The following is a 15,736-nucleotide window of genomic DNA, read 5'->3' as shown; positions in this document are numbered from 1 at the left end:
CTCTGCACTGATGAACACTTGGTATCTAAATCCCATGGGCCTGAAAATCTCAGCTTAAAAATCCCTAAATACCTTCATCCACATATCTCTTGGAAAACCAGACCAGGGCTTCAGCCTCTCACCATATGGTCTCATAGGCACAGGTCACTGGGAGGCAGAGCTGTCCAAAACAGTAAGAAATCACCTGCCATATTTGTAAAAAGTGAAACTAAGTTCTCTCCTGTCACCTCAAGCAGTTTAAAATAAGCTTGGTTTATGGTCAACTCCACCTTTCAAATAGGTCTTGATTTTATGTAGGAAATGCAATATCTCAGGGATCATGCTCATAAATAGTGCAGCTGTTATCAAAGGACATTTCATCCAAAGGGACTCTCTCAAGACTGGTGGCTCCCCAGTTATAAAATCCCCTCCCCACAGAAAAAAGGGAAGACTTTGCTTAAGAATGTGCCAGTAGTGTTCAAAAAAGTAGAAGAGCCTTAAAATCAAAGTCTCTGTATAAATACTATGCAGTTCAGACCCACTGTGTCTATTGGTGTCGATGGTCCTTCATTTTAATAACTGTAAACAGCAAAACCGTGCTGCCACTGCAGACATTGCTAAATGAATCACATAGCTAGTTCCTAGCAAGCACACGAATACTTTCAGGTACAGAAGACAGAAAACATTTTTAAACCAGTACACAATACAGCACCAGAAAGGGCTACATTTGCCCTTAAAATAAAAATAAAATTTTAACAAGGATAAAAATTACCCTGGCATTGATTATGGAACAAAATTGTGACTGGTACAAAATGGTCCAAAGTAGGACAGATTGGTCACATCCACACTGCTACAGGCAGGAACTGCCTGGGCAGGTTCACCCTTTCGGCCACACATCTTCCCCAGGTCCAGCTCGTGTTCCATTGGCCTGAAGACATTTTGGTGTGTTTTCATGGCCCTCTTGGTGTTTTTTCTTCTCCCAGACTGTGGGAAATAACACAAAGACCACGCTGCATCATTGGGATGCTCTTAGCCCATAAAACTGAGAATAGAGCTTGTGTTTCCAAGGGTGTGATGTGAAGGCACAAAGGTACGTAAGGGTGCTAAGCCCCTGGGATGGCAGAAGGGGGAACAAAGCTGAGTGAAGGCTGTTTGACACCCTGCCTGAGGATGTTCCCTGGCACATGTCCTTCCTCAGCTGGCTTAGATGGCCCGAACCACAATTTTACCAGGAGTTTGTAAAGAATTAAACAGCATAGATGACCAGAGGCCAGTGCTCCAGTCTGTACTTTGGCCTTCCTTTGTTAACCGATATACATATAGGTCAGCACTGTTTGAGAAGCCCCATGACAGCATCTTATGCAGACTTAATGCTTTCTGTCTGTAGCTTTCTCCTTATAAGAAATTAATCTGCTTCTGAGCAAGGCAGAGCTGTGCATCCATGAGCTCCCAAAACACATACATAAGCACGGAGCCCTGCCTGGCACTTGACCGACTGGCAGCACGTGCGTGTGTCCTCAGAGGGGAAGGAGGAGGCAAAAGCACTAATCTGTGAGACAGAAGTGCAACTGCACGTAGCAATTTAGTGTTTCTCACAGAGTGCCAGACAGCTAAATCAGTGGCACACACAGATTTCATGTGTCTGGGAGCCAAACGCACATGACATGCGATGTCTCAGCACAAATGTGTGAATGGCACGCTTTGGTTTTAGCACAGTTAGGGAACGTACAAAATTCACGATTATACATGTACATGTGAACCATAAGCATGTCTCAGAAGCAGGATACTGACGTGCTGAGAAACCAAGACTATCAATGCTTTCAGAGCTTGAGTCAAACTATCAGGAGCTGGATCCCCTTGAAATGGTTGGAGTTATGATGGTCTACACATGCTGAAGATCTGGCTCTTGAAATAAAATATTCTTTCCATAAGTCTGAAGTGTAAGCTTAAGTCCTCTTCTGAAAAGGAGCTTTTCCTAAATGTAAGAAAACACCGTGCAGATAGTTACCTGGTACTGGCCACCAGGATCAAGCCCATCCCTGTTAACACATGCACCCGGGGGAGCTGTGGCTGTTGTTGGCAAAGTAGGCACCATAGGATCACCATCTCTATTAGAAGTAGGGAAGTACCTACAATGCAGGCTTGCATAGGAGAAGTCTACCTATAGCTGATTCAGCTTTGAGCCTGTATGCTGAAAGCAGTGCATCTGTAGAAAACAGTTTACCCATGAGGCGGGATTGCTTTGGCTTCACCCTCCATGGGCTGCATACATGCTGCTAATGAAGCTGAGCAGAAAAAAGCCAGACCTGAGCACATCTGCCCTTTCAGGCTGCAGGACACACAAGCCCTTAATGTTGTTACAGTGCTTAATGTTATGGCCTTATCCTGCTGGGTCTCACTGTGTGATGTATGGGTGCTTTCTACTCAAAAGAGATTTTCAACCTGGCTCTATCCTTCCATTGCACTGCAATCTCTAACTACATCTTGCTCATACCCCAGAGTGTTTCTTTAGTAAGAGAAAGCACTGACAAAGGCTAATAGTTTTTGTAAGATGATGATTAAAGTAAGTTTCTTAATGAGACCCTGATTAAAGTAAGTTAAGCCCATTTTTCTCTTTCATCTTCAAGACAGGTAAATCACACCCTCCCGCTCTGATCCTGCAAAGATATTCAAGAGCAAACAGCAGCTCAGCGGAGCTAAGGGATCCCCTCCTCCTCCTGCAGAGGCACCTTAGCCCCAGCAGTCATTAGGGCTCCCACGCACAGATGCCATAGCAGCATCCATGCCCAGAGGTTATCCTTTTCCAAAGGCTTGCACGTGCAAAATAAGACAACATGTCATAATTCAAAAGTTAAACTGCTCCAAGTCAGGCTGAGATGGCTCTTTCTTTCTCAGTTAATCAAGTACAGGGGAAAACGAGGACGGCATTAACTGTGCTTGCTAGGTATGTGCTGTGAAAAGTGCTGGCCTTCTCCCAGCACTCAAACACTTCTCCGAACACAGAGGTGAAGGTAACAGTGCTCCGGTCTGCGCTGGTGAGATGTCTTCTCAGGGGTGCGTTGGGCTGCAGCCTTTGTCACCGCTGCACAGGCACTGCCATGCCTTGGCCCTGCGTGGAGGAGGCACACTGCTGCTGCCACGGCTGCCTCTGGTCTCTGCAGTCTCCTTAGCTACCCAGCCAAGGGACCACAGCAAGGTGGGGATCCCCCGCCTGCGCTGGCAGGGAAAAGCTCCCCTTGCGTGTGGGTGCTCAGCACCCCTGAGGATGGAGCCTCTGACCTGAGGCAGGGAGCAGCCCTGCCTGCGCCTTCCCGCAGCAGCCAGCCGGGGCCTAACCTGCACCAGTGAGAAGGGGCCCAGGGGACGGTACAAAATGGCCCCTGATGGCCCGTAGATCAAACAGGCTTAAAAGGAGGGGTGACACTCCTTTACTAGGCTTCCAGCCACCCATTCCCCCCCCGGGGCACCGCACAGCTCAGCAAGGCCTCGCCGCAGAGGTCCGCAGCCCCTGCGCCACTCCAGGCTGCCCCCCCACACCAGGGGCATGGGGGCTACGAGCCACCACAAAATGGCAGCCGGGCAGCACGGTATGGCAAGCGGACAGATTAAAACCTTGTAAATCCTGTCCCACAGAGCCGTGCCAGGCAGGTGGGTGTGAGAGCGCCGGCTGCTTCAGCACCTCAGGGTGCTGGGTCTCTGTGCATTTTGGTTGATGTTGTTGCAGCAAACAGAGTTTTTTAGGGGATAAAAGCAAGCACTGCAGCAACATTGTCTAAATTATGTTCATACCCTTAGAAACACGTGATTGCAGAGCACCTGTGGAAATGACCCTGCTGGGCCAGGGTTTCCTGCTTGAAGGGCCTTCCTGTTTCCTCTGCCACACACTGCACCCCCTCTGCCAGAGGCAGGACCCCACTTTCTTTACAGTTAAGAGGTTGCCCGTCTTGGGCAGGAAAAAAACCAGAGACTCATCGCTTCAACGGAAATGATAAAAAAAGTAAGCAAAAGCACAAAACGGAGAGCTGGCGATGGTTCCACTGGGGCTCGAACCCAGGACCTTCTGCGTGTAAAGCAGACGTGATAACCACTACACTATGGAACCGCCACGCCAACTCAGCGCCGCAGCAGTGCCCCTATCGACAAGACGCTGGCGCGCTTCCTTCCCCTGCCGACGCGGATGCGGTGCGTGACGGGGGGGTGGTGTCGTGCGTTGCCCCCCCCACACACCGCGCGCCGCACCCGCGTCGGCGGGCAGCCGTTGGGCACGCGGCGAGCCGTTGGGCTGTGGGGAACAGCTTCTGAGGGCGGGGCGGGCCGGGCCAGCTCTCTGCAAGCAGCAGCCCCTGGGCTTTTCCTTGTCTTTTTTTTTTTTTTTTAATAATTGCTAGTTAATTAAAAGTGTAGTGATTAACAAATATCTTAGCGCGTTTTCTGCCCCTCGGATAGCTGCAGAGGAGCACTGAAGGGAGTAAATCACTTTAATAGGGCTCATGGCATCGGAAAGCAGAGGTGAGGTGTCTGTGGGAGCGCTGCGGGCTGCCCCTGCGTGTGAGGCCTGCCAGCCCGCAGCCTGGGGCCCGGCCCTCCCCGCCAGGCTGGGCCCAGGGAGGCCGGTAACAGCCTGAGGGGCAGGGCCCCGTTATGGCCCTATGCCGCCTGTAGCGGGGACCCTGAGCACTCCCCTCCCCGGCACGTGTTTGGCACATCTCTGCTTTCAGCCTATGCGCTCCTAACCTCATTGCCTCCAACCCTGACTTTGGAAACAGCTGGCAAGCCTTCCTGCAATCTGCTCGGCCGCTCGGTTCTCCCAGGTGAGTGGAGAACAGAGGTCGCTGGGTTGGTGCGTTACATCTCGGTACCTGGCAGGTTGCCCAGAGCGTGGGGAAGGCAGGCTGAGCCCCGTGAGAGGTGTAGCAACACCCCCACTCCTTCAGGGGAACCTGGCTGCGTGGATTTTGTGTAAATCGCTCATGGGAAGGTGCTCTGCTGCTTACTGTGGGGTGTTTCACCTCTCTTGTCAGCTGCAGGAGGAAGGTGTAGATCATTTCCTCAGCGCAGGAGACAGTGTCTAAAATAATGTACTAAGAGGTGGCAGAGCCTGAAGTTTGTCAGTGACTCTGTAAAGCCCTTGAGGAAGGTGTGTGGTGCCTAATGGATCTGCAAAAGTTGTGGTTTATCCCTTCAGACACAGCATGGGACACACCAATCAGTGTTTCTAAAACGAGGTGTGAAAGCGAAACCATATGCTTTCTAAAATCCACCTTGAAAGCATCGAGGACTTTCCTTTACAAGCCTGGCAGAGGCCCCGAAAGCAGACCCTCCCCCCCAACGCTGCTGCATCTCGTCGCGTAGCACGTAAAGCCTGTGTGGGCCTGCACGGCGGGATCGGGGCGGTTGGGGTGGCAGCGGGGCTGTGCTGGGCTGGGCTGGGCTGGGCTGGGCTGGGCTGGTCGGAGCGGGGCGGCTGCCAGTGCGGCGCCGCCAGCAGGGGGCGCCCCGCGCTCACCGACTCACCGCAGGGCCCCGGGCCGAGGCGTTTGGTGCTGCGCGGCCCGGTCCGTGGGGGTTGTGAATGACACCCCTTTGCAACTGGATTTTTTTGGGGGGGGGGGGAGGGGAAAGTGTTTTGTTACAAGCAGCATGAGAAGGCCAGAGTGTGCGTAAGCGTGTCTTTACTAAAGGGAAGCTGATGGAGTGCTGTCTGCTAACCCCTTACTTCCATCCAGCAATATCCAAGATTACTCAGGTTGTGGATTCACGGTGTATCCGCTGCAGAAGATGGCTCTTGGTGAGGACACAGAGTAGCGTGGCTGTTTCTGTGCAGTTCTGTGCCCATCTGCATCAGGTATTCATTCATTCAGGGACTTCTTTGTCTTCTGTTATACCACACAATAATTGCCTTATTTCCTCTATTATGTTTTACCTGGGGTTTTGCACTATTCATTTTACCTCAGTCCCCACCATACTAAATCTTCACATCCCAAAGGGAGTGGCTTGTAGAAGTACAAATTAAGGCACCTGTACAGTGTTTATAGGGCTGTGATTAAAAGTTACGAACAGAAACTGTTATTCGAAATATAAAGGTAAGTTTATGAATTTTCAGAAGGACATGGTGCCTGTGGGCAAAACTGTATTTTTTGTAGCTAAATGTTGTAGTTTCCATGAATTTTGAAACTAATATTTTTGCTGAAGCAGCAGATGATTTACCATTACAAGGTAGCAATTCTGTCTTTTTGTCATTAGAAGTGATTTCATAAGGACAAGATTAATATGGAGGTGAAGAAATTTGTTTCTATAGACTTTGCTGACCCTCCACCATGTATGTGATGGCTTCACTTTGTTGACAGGTCCCAGTCTTTAAAAAAAAAAAACAATTTAAAAAAATTAAATCCTTTTACATAGTGATCCATTAGTGTATGAGTCAAATCTGTGTACTCTGCTGACCTGGAGATCCTGCTTTAACCCAGAGGCACCTTTTGGGAAGAGACAATCTGGTAGGCTTGAGGCTTCAGAATGTAGGTTTTGCACTCTCTGTGCAGCTTATGGTTCACGAGACCAACAAAATGCAGACCAAGCTGTCATTAGGAAGTTCCTGAACCCATTTATTTTTCCTTATGTTGCTTTACTAAGATTTGGCAAAACCTGAGTGCTGTAGATAGCTGTCATCTCTATAGGTCTAAGTGGAGGCTGAAGCTAACGTGAGGGAGGTAGAATTGTACAAATTAGGTTATTAGTCATTGCTTCCCAGAATAATCTGCATTCAACTAATAATTTGGGAAATTCTCCTTTCTTAAAAGAATTGTTCTCATTTTTACAGAAGGTATCCTGATGCTTTCATAGAGTTCAGGTCTAGTTTCTTGACCTTCAGGAGTCTGGAAGCCCTACATCTGCCTTTCTTTCACATTTCTGATTTTGTGTGTTTTGATGTCTTTTATTCATCATCTCACCCAGAATTGGGGGGGGGTTGGGGGCAGGGGGGGAGAGATTTCTTTTCCTGTTCATTCACCCAAATTAACCTACTCCTTCTGATTGTGAGAACAGATTTCTGTCGTTTCACTGACTGAGACACAGTTTAAAATTGTTCTGGAATTTATTTCTTTCTTCATTTCTTCTATTCCTTTTAATCTTTCTGTTTGTGACTGGATAGCCAAGTCTTTCAGACAGGGACTTGTCCCCTGGCTAGTATTTTAAAATACTTTATTGGGTCACATAAAAATAATTCTTTGAGCTTGGTAGGGTAAGAGGAGGGGAACCATATTCAGGGCTCAGAAGGAGCACATCCACTTAGACTATGGTTATCTTCAGTCTTTCTGAAAAATAATGGTTACATCACTTTGTAGTGGGAGTTTCTGAGAAATAAGCCTGAAGCAGAATTTGAATTATGTATGTCGAATGCCTGCATGGAGGCTTGGTCAGGAGGTTAATGTTTCCAAAGTATTTGGAAAACAGAATATGTGCTATTACATTGAAAAGGGCTTCTTGTAAAGGGATGTCCCAATTTCTGCACTAGCAACATAACTGGTTTTTTTCTTGTCATGCTAGACTGCTCAACAACATATTCTCAGAATTTCTGGCCTACTTTCTGTTCCAGCTTTTAATGCTAAAAGCCTTCTCAGTATCATAAGTGTGTGACATGACTGCTGAACAAAAAAGCAGTAGTATGTGTGACCTTGTTGGTGGGACTGGTATGTTCTCTTCGCCCTTTGTAGGAAGGAGAATGGTCTTGTTTGGTACAGCCTATGTCCTTGGACTTGAACAGGAAAGGTTAATTTGGAAAGCACATTTGTGTTTCCTCAAGTTGCATGTTACTGTGATCCCCATAGGTAACTGGAGAGGTGGCTCAGTCCAGCAAGACTGACTCTTTATCAGGTTGCTTAGTCATGGCTGACCACTAAGACAGAGGATGAACATCTACCATGAATAACAAAAGAAAACATGCAGTGGGGACTTAAAGTCCTACAGAATCTAACAGCCAAGGGTTTGATCCCTCTCCCAGTGATCTTGGATGAAATATTTCTGATGGATTTGTTGGCCATTGGAACAAACCTTATAGCCTCTAATTGTGCAGAGATCTTGGTCAATGCCAATATAGATGCATTTATCAGGTACTGTAAATGTTTTATAAATAATGTGTATCCCCAGAGTGCAGTGGAAAGAATTTATGATGTATTTTTGCTTGCATGCATTTTGGCGGAACAGTGTGATCATACATAAATGATTAGCTACTGTAACCCTGATCAGGGAAAGTGCATCCTGCCAGAAAAACAAACATCAAAAGTCTTCTGGGTCATGCAGAATTGCCTGGTATGTATTCCACTTACTATCTTGTCTCACAGGAGAGGAACAGCTTTGAAAGTGGAAGCTTGTGTCTGGGACTCCAGAATCTCAAAGGACTAGCTCAGTCAATCAAACCAGTGTATTCACACAGTGCCTTCTGCTCTGCTGTTTTGGCGTTTTAAATATCTTTTGCATATTAACAACTGTATCTGTTCTGTCACGGTAAGGGCAGCTGTCTGTCTGTCCCAAAAGACAATTGGATCACTCTGTCCTTCACAGTGGTGGCTGATGGCAAAAATTTCCTGAAAATATCACATTACAGTATTATTAGTACTTTGGGGCAGGGGCAGGAGGGAGAAGATCTTGCTTTGTTTGTCTGTTTTCTCAGAAATCTTTTGCTCTTTATCCAGTCCTGGTGGGACTGTGTTATGTGGAGAGGCTGCAGGGCAAGGGGCACAGTGATTCCCCCATCTTGTGCCCATCCATGTGAAGCTTTCTCCCACCACAGCGAGCTTTATAACCCATGGTCCTCTTTGGACCCACAGGCCTCCATGCTGACTGCACAGAAGTGACGGCTGTGCTCTGTTCCATCACTACGCGCAGCAGCAAGCAGCCCCTCCCCAGCTTTCAGAGAGGGACGGAAGGACAGACCGGGGGAAAGTTGGTGTGATGAGGATGTGGACGAGTGGTGTTGAAGACTGGGCCCAAAACTGTACCGGTGATATTACAATACCATACTTCTACTGACGCCTCCTGGTTTTGAGCGGTTTGTGGTGGATGTGTTCAATATTGCAGTGTCCCCATCGATACACTGCCAGAAGTGGCAGATTCCTCAGGGGCTGTTGTGCCAGCAGTGGGCAGTGACAACTCACCCGCGGTGTGATGGCTCTGCCCTTCCCCAAGCACCCGTGCAGTGACTCAGCAGGGTGAGGAGCCAGGGCAGAGGTGCAGACCCTGCTGCTGGGGGTCAGGATTTGATTTCAAAGCATGCAGCACCGTGGCTTCCTGACCGCACAGGGGAGCAATGCTGCAGCGTTCTCGGCTTGTCCCGTCCCTTTCCAGTGGTTGCACAAGGAGCAGACGAGCTGAAGCATGAACCGAGTCCACTGAATTCACGGTTTAAGAGGAGAAACATGTGCATGATCATGAAGAAATAAAGTGTACGGGCATTAATGCAGTGCTTCTGAGCGCAAGATTTGAGTGCTTTGTACTTGCCCCGTTATCTGGGTATGACTGATAGTTTCGGAGGACACCTATATCACTAATGTGCAGATACAATGCCTCATGGTAAATTCAGTATTTCTTTCCTTAAGGTCTTTCATAATCATGCCAATCACATCCAATAACCAAATACCTAGACAGCCCTTAGGTTTTTTCCTGCTGTGCTAGATCTGCTAAAATGCAGATCATTGCCTCAACGCAGCAGAAAGACCGTTCCTCTTGAAAGAGATCATGTGACTCCAGATGCGAAGCAGATAACTTCAGCCCATCCCTTTCTCTGCCTGAGATTCAGGATGCATGGTGACAAACCCGCTCTTCAACAGCACGCACACAGTGCAGCTGGAGGGCTGCAGCCATGAACTTTCACATCAGGCTGGACAATGAATACGGTGTTTTCCCCTGACTGTTTCTGAAGAGCAGCGCTCAAGAAATTTCCTCTCGGGAAGCTGTATAAATAGGTGGAGGGCAAGTGCATTGCAGCTCCTGAGCTCCAGAGCCCCAGAGCGAATCGGAGCACCTGTTCCACAGAGCTGTGCCCCTCATTGTGCAGTTCTGCTTCCAAAAAGGGGCTGCTTTCTCTTAACAAAAGAATCTTCTAAAGGTACTCTTGTAGAAAAAATCCTGATATTGCTGAAGCAGAAAGAAAAAAACAGGTAATATCTTTGGGTGGGGTGTATGTATATATTTTAGCTCACTTAAAGAGAAAACTGACTTCATCCTAAGTCTGTGTAGGGAATGAATGACGGTTGTATGTGGACTATTTATGATAGAAGAATCTGTGTGCTTCAAACTATAAAGTTTGACCTGGACTAGATCAGTTATCCAGAACTTCTGAGCACAGATGAGATCAAATAGCTTTGAGAATATTTCATGTGCTTTCTGTTTAGGAAGAAGTATTTTATGATGATAATTTTGAACCTTGTTCTGATGCTTAACTTAAATGTTATTAAAACCAACATGAATTTCAGCTGAAGCATGATTTTCAGTTTTAAACTGACTCAGAAGTCAACACATATTTATGCTGGAGCTTTGCTTTTTCACCACTTTCCCTCTTCAAGTAAGGAGAATTGAATGGGATGTCATTAAGACTCTGCTCATTAACTGCAGAACAGTGCATGATTCGGATTTTGCTTACAATGGGTGTTAACTTTTATGCTCCAGTTGGATCCAGTTTACTAGAACTAACTTCCCGTCAGGATTTTCAGTTTTTTCCTTGCTTCCTATAGGAATCTCCCCCTAGAGGCATTTAACCTTTCTGGAAAGTGATATGATGGCTTTGCTTATACTTCAAGGTGATCTGCACCCCATTTGTCTACTTGTATATGCCATTTCCCCTCTTTTTAAAAAACATTCTCCCCAAAGTCTTGCTGCACAAAAAATAAGGCTGCTTGCTTTGTTTACTTATGTTCCATACAAAGAAGTGCAAATGTTTTGTTTAAATGTATCCTTTATTGATTTTACATAGCATGAACTGGCATTCTCCCATCATTTTTCTGCAGATTCTCTTTGGATTTGCCTGCAGTTCCTGAACTCAACAATTGCTCAAACAACCTCTGCAAGTTCACACCTTTGTAGCTCTTGCTTTTATTTCTTTTTTTGTAGTGCATTTTTGGGGTCAGGAGTATGAGTACACCTTAATGAGCTGGTCTGTCTTCATCTTATTCTCTTTCAGGCATTGCTGGCTTTCCAGTATCTTACTACATCCATTCCGTATTGATTCTTGGCCCAAACACTGAGATCTGTCAACACAGCCATCGCTAGAAATTATTCCATCAGTTCTATATTAAGCTTAGCCTTGCTTCTCTGAGCAGGCTGAAGAAATTATCTGTAAACAAAAAGCCTTTCTCATTTCTTTCTTTCACATATATATAATCACTGAAAGTCACTTGATAGAAGCATCAATTTGTCCCATGGATGTAAAATAAGAGAGAACTAAATACATACTGTCTTGCCTATGTTTGATGTTCTCGTGTCAGCCTCTTAGCACACCAAATTCAGTGTCGGTGTCAAAATTACAGCTCTTGTGCCATAGCTAGGTTCTCTTTCACTCTGTTAGTTGACTATGGCTGCTTCATCCCGCTTTTTGCTGAGTGGGTCTTTTTAGCTAATGAAAACTTTTAACTCATATCTAGATTCCTGTCCTTGACAATCCCAGCACTGGCAACAAGACAGTTTTAAAGAGTTGTCCCTCTACAGGTGCTACCTAGGTGTTGTGATTTAATGTCTGGGTTCTCTTTTCTAGGGTATTTTTCTCTTTCCTGCTTCATTCCCTCAGCAATGCACAGCAGCAAATCCATCACAAACCCATGTTAAAGGATCTCTCAGTTCTCCTCAGTCCTTGTTTCCAAAGGAAAACAACTTTTTCTTGGAAGAAATCTGTGAGTCACAGAATATTAAAAAATAGATAGCATTGGAAGCATCCACCCATCCATCCACCTGATCCTTATGGAGAAAACTCTCCCTATCTCATCACCTCTCCAATCACATGTACCTTCTAAGACATGAGAGTACCTTCTAAGTCATGGGAGATCATAACTATCTGTTCACAAATATGTTTGAGAAAGGAGCAAGTAAGGAAACAAGGCACATTGCTGGTGGTAGCTGTTGAAACAACTTGTAGGGGAAGTAGCATAATTGTGGAAATCCCATATTAACAAAAATAAAGGGAAGAGCCTTTCATTCTTTGCTTATCAAAGGTAAGAAACAAATGGGACAAAGCAAGAATAAGAAGTTAAAGCCTAGTGGCTCTTATTCATATGGCTTCCACATCCTCAGGCTTGACCTAGCTTACACTTGTCTGCCAGCAGCACAGCTCATCTAATTTTAAAAGATAAGGTACGCTTGAAAGGATAGCTCCCTCCCAAAGGATCTTCAGGCTGATTTCATTAAAAGTCAGCTATAAATCTTTACAAGATTTCCATTATTCTTGAGGCAACCTGGTCTTTATGTGACTGACAAACTGGAAGCAGGATTGATTTTGGGCAGCACCTATCATATCCAGATCAAATGGTGCTGATTCATTGTCTCTGTAAATCAGGCTTTCGACAACTCAGGTTCTGAACCCCAAATTTCTGAGCACTTGCTACAGTGTAACCTTCAGTGACTCCTATCGAGAAAAAGAGCAGCATATGCCACTCCAACTTAGCTTGGTGCACATCTATTGGCGTGGTTGGAATAACATTTTATTTTGCTTCAGTGGATGGGCTGTGTATTCAGTGCCTGTCCATCACAAAAATGCCTTTTTGTTGAACTGAAAGGTAGCAATTTCTTGGAGTTATGTCTGAAAATGGGACAGGTCACTGCCTTGTAGAGATTGAATTACTGCCTGCTTTTTAGTGGGCATGACAGATTCTGTCTTAAGGGTGAATTAGTGGTATAGTATCCAGAATGCTAACAGAGCATTATGTCCCAAATTCTCACCCAGCTACCTTGGCTCTCTGAAGCCTTTTTCAGTACCTTGGTAATCGCCCAGATTTCCATTTCATCAGCCAACATTTGGGGAAGTTTTGTAATGACAAATGATTCTTCACCAGACATTGCTACACTGCATGGTAAATAACTCACAGAAATGACTCTAACGTTTTAAATGCTTGGTTTTCAACCTTCTTCCCTTTGGAAGGCCTTCATGGCCTTTGCCCAGTGTTTTTCTATGTCTTTGCCCAGGAAGGCAGGGTTTGGCATGGAGCAGGAGTTGGCTTGAACAAACCTACCTAAGGAGGGGGAGGCGAGGGATTTCTTCCTTTGAAGCGGCTCAGTCGGGAGCAATGAAGAGCCCGGGAAGGGGGGGGGGGGGCGGGGGGATGGGGTAGCACTGGCTCTTTCTGCAGTGGCTTGTTCCCCTCATTCATGATTCTTACAAGAAGGGAAGAAAGTGAATTTGCTGGAGTCTGGACATGCAGGTTGGTGGCCAGGAGGGCCCTGAAGCAGCTTAAGAAGCCATCAGGAAATAGGGTAGTAGCTTGGATGCTTACTGTGTCCATCTTAGGATGCAGATATTTGGGACTGAAGGTGATGATTATTCCCCTGTACCAGCTCTTTGATGCCAGATTTGGCTTTGTTAAGAGGTTAACAATAGGCTATGTTTGTGCAAGTTTTCCTCCAAGCTTTGAGTGTATGTTTCAGGTTTCATTTACTATCACTATAAAATTTCTGTCCCTATGTCTCTTTTTTATTTCTTTGCTTGAGGTGATAGAAGTCCATGAATTTAGAGGTAGGTGGAAGGAAGAGTGGGAATGACTGGGAGAAAAGCTTAAGCTGTTGAAAGTAGGGTGTGACAGTGATTCAGATCACCCTTTCTTGAGCTATTCCATTGTTTGCTAGGGCTTGGGTGGAGTCCTGAGGGGTGTGATGGTTCTGTTTGGGGCTCCTGTTGCCCAGTCGCTGGGCATACACTGACGTGCCCTTTGCTGAAGACAGTCTTGCTACAACAGGACTTAGATTGTAAGCTCTATTTTGCTCTTGGTACTAGTCTTCAGATCACAATTCAAGTCATGGCTGGCTGTTTTGAGATGGAGCAATGAAAACCTGAGATTTTCCAAAGAGGGCAAGTGCAAAAATGTTATTCAGGAGAACAACAATGGTTTGGAGAGAAGACTGATTTGAGCTATTGGCAATATCAGTGCTGTATTTGATGCTGCCAAAGCCACGGATTGGCTCAGAATTAATGTAACAGCACTTTTTTGGTTTTCATGATAGCTCCTTCAGAGAGAAGAAAAGCAGTCCATTGTAGGGAAAAAACCCTAAAATCCTTCTTTTCTGAAATAAAAACTGACTCAGAAGGAGACAGAACCAGTTCAAGTGTAGGATACCCTTGTGTTGTGGGACCCTGAAAAATAGCCCCACAGGTATAAAGAGTCATATGTTATTAATGTAATATGTCATGACATGTTATAATATAATACAAAATAATAAATATATTAAACCTGCAAATAGTCCCACAACAATAAATGTAGTCTAACTATTGAAATTGAAAATAGGCATTTATGGTTTTCTCTCTCTTATCATCCTGTTATTTTTACTTCTGCTAGTAAAGCCAAAGGAAAATAATAGTAGTTAAGCATTCATTATACGGTAATGAGTTTCTTGTTTGTTTTAAAACTCAAGTTAAAAGAAAAGGAATATCAATGAAACAAAACAAATGTAAAAATGTAGCTGTCAGACATGCTAGAGAGAAACATGTATCCCTGGAGACAGGGAGAGAGTGGGGTCAGTGTGATCATGTAAGAAATCTTTAGCTACAGCAAAGTTCAGTCTCTCTAAGAGCATCAGTGACTTTCTTGTTACTTAGAAATTAATCCATTTTCTATCTCAGGGGAATTGCATTCATTTAAACTTGTTGATTAGGAAGTGTGTTGCATTAGTGAATGATACCATTTAGTGAAGGGCTGAGCAAGTGCCAGGAGAAAAACCCAAAAGGCCACACTGCAAAATGTACTTTGTTCATTTATTTAATTAAACCCGATCGTTTCTTTAGAATGTTTCAGTAGAAATGTGACAGAAAATTGGATGGTTTATTTAAATGAAATCTGATAATAAAGCAATTTACAATGGCGCTGTTTCCCCTTGTAAGTGTGGTGGTGGTGACACTGTGGGTTAAAGCAATAAATGGGGTGGTAGGGCACCTTTTCAAATCAATAGTGTTAGGAGGACTGAGGTTTGGGGTTTTTTTAGCAGTAGTATCAGATGTAATTTTAAGGCCTTAAAATTCTGCAGTTCCGATTTTCAAATCACAAGAATGAAGAGTAACATGCCTTTGTAGTCCCTTGTCCCTGGTAGTAAGGCTTTAAATAGCTATGCTTCAGATTAAGAAATCACTGGTGCACATTAACTTTCAGCTAACATATAAGGAGTAAACTGTATTAATTACTGAGTTCATGTCTTGAATGCAAGCTGATAGTAATCAAATGTGAAAAAGAAACCTAGTGTGGTTCATCAGGTCCAGTTTGTGTAGAATGTGCTGTACAGTAATTTGTTATGAGCAGTAGGTAAGTGCGATTCTGTGTTGTCACTTTTTTTTTTTTTTTTTTTTTTCCCCTCCTCCCCTCTCCCTCTCCCCCAGTCCGCTCGTTGGGAGTGCTAGGAGGTGCCCAGGAGCCCCGAGGGGTGTAATCCTCATCACAGAAGGAGCAGAGAGGAAAGTGTGTAATGCAAACAGCTGACAGAAACATGCTTCGTATCAGCAGCAATTAAAACTGATGGGCAGCACCATTGGAACCATGGGGTGCAGCAGTTCTGTAGCTGACAGAAGGTCAGAGAAAGG

At 45.2% G+C, this 15,736-nt stretch overlaps 1 protein-coding gene and 1 non-coding gene across 6 annotated transcripts in view; one reads left to right on the top strand and one right to left on the bottom strand.

Moving 5' to 3' along the window:
- Window positions 1-4,008: 4,008 nt before the first annotated feature.
- On the bottom strand, window positions 4,009-4,081 carry TRNAV-UAC. Its single transcript has one exon. It is a non-coding gene; the product is annotated as a tRNA-Val (tRNA).
- Window positions 4,082-4,294: 213 nt separating this feature from the next.
- Window positions 4,295-15,736, top strand: part of PPEF1 (protein phosphatase with EF-hand domain 1) — a 42,027-nt gene continuing 30,585 nt past the window's right edge. Inside the window, exons 1-4 of one of the 5 annotated variants that reach the window (XM_040582632.1) lie at window positions 4,296-4,488; window positions 4,698-4,790; window positions 5,706-5,824; window positions 15,536-15,735. In XM_040582632.1, coding sequence (XP_040438566.1) covers window positions 15,672-15,735 — 64 coding nt within the window. In that variant the 5' untranslated portion in view covers window positions 4,296-4,488; window positions 4,698-4,790; window positions 5,706-5,824; window positions 15,536-15,671. Of the gene's footprint in view, window positions 4,791-5,705; window positions 5,825-9,688; window positions 10,131-15,535; window position 15,736 lie in introns of those variants that run through there. The other 4 variants (XM_040582629.1, XM_040582634.1, XM_040582633.1 and 1 more) reach the window with 4 other exon arrangements.

Source organism: Falco naumanni, chromosome 2 (genome assembly GCF_017639655.2).
Source record: "Falco naumanni isolate bFalNau1 chromosome 2, bFalNau1.pat, whole genome shotgun sequence".
In the NCBI taxonomy this organism is placed as follows: domain Eukaryota; kingdom Metazoa; phylum Chordata; class Aves; order Falconiformes; family Falconidae; genus Falco; species Falco naumanni.
Note: the sequence above shows the minus strand (reverse complement) of the source record. Positions and strands in the feature narration are given on the sequence as shown.